We start from the raw sequence: 6,858 nt of genomic DNA on the forward strand, positions 1-6,858 counted from the left end.
AACACCTTCTATAGCATATAGTTTAGTTTAGTTTATTTATTTAGCACACAAATTTCAATGGTGCAAGGAGGGAACGAAGCCGGTTGGCTTGTACATAGGTTCCACCCCTATAACAAATTACAACAAGACAAATTTCAATGGCTAACAAATAAACATAAAAAAAAGAGATAAAGTGCATACATAATCAATGTTATATGAGCAAAAAAGAACAGAAATGAGAAAAAAATAAGGAGATAAAGTGCAAAGTTTCTATGTACTGGATCACTGCAAAGTAACTGATTCTTTTGGAAAAAGATAAAGAAAAGTAACAAACACTGAAACTTTGACTCATGGAACGTGTTGAAACTCTTCTCCTGGAAAGAGTATTATGCAGGAAATAATTGCATATTTTGAGAAAATGTTGCAGAGGCCAAATGTTTAACGATGGCTCATTTCAGTCCAGATTTAAGGCAACAGTCTCCCAAGCTGTTTTCAGAGGAAACGAAACTCGGCCCTGCTCCCTGTCACAGTGGTTCAGCTACAGCTACAGCTGTAGGACTTTATCACCTGCCATAAAACAGAATTACTGTGGGAGGAGGACGGTGAGATCAGCTCTTAAACACCTGTGATTCAGGTGATAGATTCAGTGTCAGCTGTGAAGCTTTGGGTAAAGGCACCTGAGCCATCATGGATCCCGGCGGTTTGATGCGGACTTGTCTCCTCGTTGCGTCCATTTGTGTCTGTGTCGTTAAAGGAAGTCCCATAGGTAAGTGGAGCCTGAAAGGTTCAGAGTTTAGAAATGGACCAATGTGGCTCAGACTGGTTTATGAGAAATAAATCTTTAGAAAAATTGTCTTTAGATTATAATTTTGATGGTGTGATTCAGTACTAAAGACTGGATTTCTGTTATTTCTCTCTGTTCAAAATCAGAGAAACACATTATTGTGAAACAGGTCCGTCATGGAGCCTCATATCATTTAGATTTGCATTGTTCCAAAGTCCAATGTCAAGTGTTGTAATTAAGAAATAAAGCCTCCAGCAGGATTATGATTGTACCTTTGACTCCTCTTGGCAGGATTGAAAGACTTCAACCACATTTGTGAGGTTTCTACTCAGGCCATAAATTCCTGATGATGGTGGTCAGGGCTCTGACTGTATCTGTTGGTTGTTGACTGTTTGTATCCAACTGGTCTGTGCACTGTGCAGTGAGTTTGGGTTAGCCTCAACAGAAATTCAGCAAAAACTGAACTGATAAGAAGGAAAATCAGATTTTGGTCCTTTCTCTTTAAAAAATGTCACCGGATATGATGTTTTCCTGATTTTTGTTGTCAATATCAGGTGTCATTGACTGTCACCATGGTGATATCAGTCTGAAAATGAGATCTTTGTGAACCAAAGTATGACTTTTTTAATGGTGTTGCTGCTCCTGGAAGAGCTGAAGCTAAACTGTTGAGCTGTATATAGTCTGAAATATCAGAAAACAACTTTTATAATCGAGCAATGATCATACAAACTGTTATTTCCACTGTTGAATACAGAAACCGTGTGTGTGTGTGTGTGTGTGTGTTACAACAAGATTGCAAGTCAGCTTGTCTAGGCAGCTGCACTCAGAGGTTGCCGTGGTGACTCGTTCAGATAACGCTGTTGGTAACCATTAGCAGCAGTGCCAGTAGTCACAGTGGCTGCAGAGACAGTAGCTCTACATTTCCTATGATAATAAGTAAACTCTGTATGTGACGTTGTTGTTGTTGTTGACATGGGGAAGCAGGATTTGAATGAGGCGTTCAGGGACACCCGTGTATCGTAATTCACAGAGCTTGTAAAACGTCAAACACTCACCTGGACTCTACATGTCCCTGTATCACAGTGATGTCTCTATATATGTCACTTGTTACATAAACATCCTCTGAATTGATTAAGACTTACGTTTACAACATACTGTACACACAGTAAATGACATACACATGGTAAAATATGCCTATGTACATATATTAAATATCTGATGAATTTCTGTGTGTTGTTGCAAGTTTATCAAAACAGCATACATATTAAAATTATGTTATTATTATATAATGATCATATATTTTAATCATTATTTGATTTGAAACATACATATTGTCTACAGGCTGGATCCACATGTCAATATATTTATTGTTCCAATATTAGATAGATTTCCTATATAAGCTTCACATGTATGTATTTTATTGTTTGTGGACATACTGTACATTATTGCGTGGGTCAAAGGTCGAGATCAGACCATGGTTCTGGCCTGGTGAATGTGATACCTCTGTGTACCTCTGGGGAAAAAAGCATGTTCACCAACATGCTATAGATCCTCACAGTAACATTTGACTGAACGTTAATTCCTAAGATTTATTATGTCATTACTTAATATCTGCCTGCTTTCTTTTCACCTGAGCTTCTCTCTGCTCCTGTAGGTACTTCAACCATAAACTGTACTGCAGAAACTAATTTACTCGTGGGAACAGTGGATGAAGGATTCACAGGTGAGGTGGATACGAACAAAAATATCAGTTCATTTGATGTTAATAAACCAGACACAGAAACATAAACTGAAATTGGTTTCATGGATAACTTAGTAAGTTGATATCATACTTTATATACTATACTGTGTTAACTACTGTTAAATACAATTATCTTTCATTTATTCGACTGACAATGTGACATCTGTGTTGGATCATAACCAGGGGATGTGGAGGTGCTGAATGGCATCGTAGCAGGAAGTAGTGTGAAGCTGGTGCCCAACATCTTCCCCTCCCATCTGGAGTTTCTGGAGCTGATCTTCACGGTCGGAAACACCAGCGCAACCGTTCGCACCATTAAGCCGCTGGATGCAGACGTACTCTCCGGGGTAAACAACAACAACAACAACTTTGTCTCAGAGGAATTAGAATTATCAGAGGAGCTAGAAGTTTTTCGTTGGCTGTCCAGGTCAAGTTTTTCTATCGTTGCAAATGAGAAAATGAACAAATGTTATCTACAAAAAGTTTCCCAACAAGATTGTGGTTTTGGTTAAATTTTGAAAAAGACATAACAAATGTTCAAAACCATATTAGACATATCAGTTTATTCATCTTTAACTGAAACTTAATATCAATATCAGATTAACACATCCTCAGTGTATGTTCATGTCTTACAGAGTGACGGCATCTTGTATTACTCTGTCATGTGTGACGACTTTAGGAAGGTGGGTGAAATCACAGAGCTGCAGAATTCATTCAGTAATGTTACCAAACACAGTATTTCAAAGATTGTTTTAACTTTGCAGTTCAACAACAAAAGGACACTGAAAGTCAAGGACATCAACGACAACCCGCCAGTGTTTGAACAAAAGTCCTACACCAAAAATGTCTCCGAGGTCAGTTACTGACAAGAACAACAGAAAAAGCTGTATGCCAAGGATGTGCTCTTCTGCTTCTATGTCCCAGTCAAAGGGCCACTGTATTTTGTTGGGAGAAAAACAATTCTCCCAAGGACAATCTACAACTTTTGACGATGTAAATGTACCTGCTGCAGCTGTGTTCAAAATCCACACAGTGCAAATGTTTTATTGCGGATTTGTAACTTTATAAAATCAGAAATCTGTTGTTGTTTTTTTGTCTCGTAAATTTAAGACTTGAACCTTTTTTAAACCCGGCATGGTCCTCGTATGCTGTTGTAAAAACCTGTCGGTCTGTCAGTCAACACCAGAGGGTTAGATCCTGACAGAACACACAACAGATTGTGTTCTCAGGTTTAAATGTTGAATTTTTCAGGAACTACAGACAACAGTTGTGTGTGTGTGTCTTGATGTGTTTCTGTGATTCATTTGTTTGCTCTTTCAGAACCAAGCTGTGGAGTCTGAGGTTCTTCGAGTAAAGGCGGTCGACGCAGACGGGTCACCTGAAAATAGGACAGTGACATATTCTTTTGTAAGAACAACTAAGCTCTTCTACTTCAATGGAAATAGACAGAGTTGGGCCAAACCCCAACATAAATGGTGTTTGACCCAACTACAGTCACTAAAAACCCATGGAAAAATAAATAAATAAAATAATAAATAAAGGTGAAATGAAATGAAAAATAAAAGGACGAAATTGAAATTGTTCAAAGTAAACATTTAGACTGTCAAATAATTAATAAGCTCCAGTGCTGATGCTCTGGGTTTCCATAGAAGTTATAATGAGAAATGAAAATATTCAGACTGGAAACGTGACGGTAAATTGTTTTTTTCAGGAACCAGCATCAGACGACTTCACGTTGACCAACTCAGGGGCTTTTAATTTGAAGAGACGATTGAACTACAATTTAGTCCAAAAGTACAACTTTGTCGTGACGGCAAAGGTGAGAAGACGATTCACATTCAACACCTGCTCATATAAGAATAATGAGTGATGTACAGTAAGAGCTGGTTTAAAGAACCTCAGCGTGAACATGAATGAACTTGTCTCCAGGATAAGTGGGGGCTGAACGACACGGCCACTGTGCAGATTGACGTGGTCGACGTTGACAACTTGAACCCTGCATTCAGCTACAACTTGTACCAGGCTTTTATACCAGAGAACCAGGTGAGTCTGCAGCATCCCTCTGTCTGGATACTGTCTTGTTCACACTTTAATGATCCAATTTGGCATATTTGCTCACGAATAATTGAATTAGTTTAATAGATATTGAGTGTTTTCTTAAATTTTGACATTTGCTCTATATGACAGGCGGGGCCTTTCCGTACCATTCAACCAGAAGCGATTAAGGCCCAGGATGGAGACAAAGGGTTAAACGTCACTTTAACGTACAGCATCAGTGCAGGTAGAAGCTCTGAATTCAGCTCAGACTTCCTGAAGGTCAACACATCACACACAGCTTGTGAAACCAAACACCAAGTGTTCCTTGTGGTTTGTGTTGGCAGTGACTCCAGACGTCTACCTGAGGAACTTCTACATCGACCCCAGCAGTGGAGTTGTGTCTGTGGTGACGGCCTTTGACAGAGAGGAGATGAACAGCAGCTTGATCTCCATCAACATCAAGGTACCAACGTTTCATCTGAGCCTTCAGCTGCTCAGTGTTGCTCTGAATGTAGAGAGTAAATGTACACAGATCACTGACCCCTTCCATTTGAAGTTCAGCAGATCTTCTTTACCTCGCTTGATGTCTAAATGAGTTGAGTTGCTCTCATGTATTTGCCCTATTAGATATTTGCATGAAAGAGAAGTTGAACATTGTACCCAATAAAAATATAAGAGCTATTTGTATGTTTTACAATTGCTGTAAAGTGTTAGTGTTTACCATCGTTGCCATGGTTCGGTTTGTGATTATCTGAGATAATTCCCGCCGTCTCTAACTCTCTCTGCAGGCAGCTCAGACAGACGACAACTTGAAGTCGGCTGATGCTGTTGTGTCCGTCACTGTTGAGGATGTGAATGATGAAGTTCCAGAGTTTGACCGGTCAGAATACGACATAACTCTTCTGGAAAACTCCCCCAACGATGCTGTCGTCTTTAAAGCCGTCGTCACAGACCGGGATCAGGTAGACCTCCAGTTTAAAACCAAACTCAGAAATAAAGTAAAACTCAGTTTCATTGTTCAAGGATTAGGGATTAGAAATATTCCCCTTAGAAATGAGACACCATCATTAAACCTCCATACATCACCATGTGTGAAACCACATAATAAATGGTGGTAACAAGTAAAGATGCTGCTGCGTCTTCTCAACCAGGGAGGGGGAGATCATCAGAGATGTGGATTCCAAGGAGCTAGAAGATTGATATAGATGCATGGCTCCTGAAGTCCATGATGACATCTTTGGTTGTCTGGGTTGTCAATGCTCCATGTAGCCAGGTGCTGAGCCTCATCCCTGTTGGCGGTTTTATTGTTACCAATGTTGGGGATTTGCATAGGAGTTTGGTGATTGACAATAATTATTAAGCATTAATAATCAATAAGCAGGTCAACTAATTTATTAATTATTGAGTTTAATTGATAAATTAATAAAGTTAGGATTAGCGGTATTGACTAATAATTACTAGAAAAAAAGAATAGTTGTATTATTAATTAAAGTGAATTAATTAATAATAACTGCGGGGCACCACCCTGAAATCAGGGATCAATGACCAAACAATCAGTCTCGATTATAGGAATCTCTTATAGAATAGAATAATCAATTAAATACGAAGGCGTAAAGTCGAGCACAGACCCTGATAACCAGCTTTAGCGTCACAATAGAATGTACACAAACAACCACAGAACAACTACTTGAGTTCAAGGACATTTATTACTAAAATCATCTAATAGTACACACTCAAGTTCAGGTAATTCAAAGGAATAAACAGTTCAGCAAACATACACTCTCAATGGCTTAGAATGAGCGTATGATGTGTGTGTGTGTGTGTGTGTGTATATAGGCTGTGTGTGTGTGTGTGTGTGTGTGTGTGTGTGTGTGTGCGTGTGTGTGTGTATGTGTGTAGCCTAAGAGGGGGAGGAGAGACGTCGAGTGACGTCAGAGGGCGTCGAGTGACGTCGGATGGCGTCACGGACGGCGCGCTCGTTCGAGTGAGACAATGGACACGATGTGGCTGTTTCCACGTGTTCCTCAGGTCCACACACAATGATCACAGTCACGTCGCTCACACTGATCACTCTGATACGAACTCTCGTGTTGGGACGCGTGTTTGGGGCGGAGTCCCTTATGGCGGCCCGTTGTGTTACATAGGCAGGTATATGTGTGTGGGTGTGTGTGTGTGTGTGCGCGGCTGCGCACGTGTGTGTGAGTTAGTAGAGAGGAAAAAGGAGAGAGAGAAGAGGGAGAACGGCGGCTAAAAGGGGGCGATCGGTTATATTAGTCAGGGCTGAACCCAATCGGTATCCAACTACCACAGTGAGAAT

At 40.1% G+C, this 6,858-nt stretch overlaps 1 protein-coding gene across 1 annotated transcript; it reads left to right on the plus strand.

The window, feature by feature from the left end:
- Nucleotides 1-526: 526 nt before the first annotated feature.
- LOC146960138 (protocadherin beta-10-like) lies at nucleotides 527-6,584 on the plus strand. Its single transcript, XM_085772598.1, has 11 exons — nucleotides 527-745; nucleotides 2,418-2,486; nucleotides 2,688-2,851; nucleotides 3,140-3,187; nucleotides 3,269-3,358; nucleotides 3,825-3,896; nucleotides 4,434-4,547; nucleotides 4,692-4,785; nucleotides 4,886-5,004; nucleotides 5,330-5,503; nucleotides 6,570-6,584. The coding sequence occupies exons 1-11, from the start codon at nucleotides 667-669 to the stop codon at nucleotides 6,582-6,584; spliced, it is 1,038 nt and encodes a 345-aa protein (XP_085628724.1). The 5' UTR covers nucleotides 527-666.
- The last annotated feature ends 274 nt before the right edge of the window (nucleotides 6,585-6,858 follow it).

The sequence above is a fragment of the Trachurus japonicus genome, unplaced genomic scaffold (assembly GCF_045865225.1).
Source record: "Trachurus japonicus isolate A0001 unplaced genomic scaffold, Traja_1.0 AP030666.1".
Taxonomy (NCBI): Eukaryota; Metazoa; Chordata; class Actinopteri; order Carangiformes; family Carangidae; genus Trachurus; species Trachurus japonicus.

Coding starts and splice junctions, on each gene's coding strand:
- LOC146960138 (XM_085772598.1), top strand. CDS start 667: ATGGATCCCGGCGGTTTGATGCGGACTTGTCTCCTCGTTGCGTCCATT. Junction 2,487..2,687: donor AGTGGATGAAGGATTCACAG/GTGAGGTGGATA, acceptor GATCATAACCAG/GGGATGTGGAGGTGCTGAAT. Junction 4,786..4,885: donor AACGTACAGCATCAGTGCAG/GTAGAAGCTCTG, acceptor TTGTGTTGGCAG/TGACTCCAGACGTCTACCTG.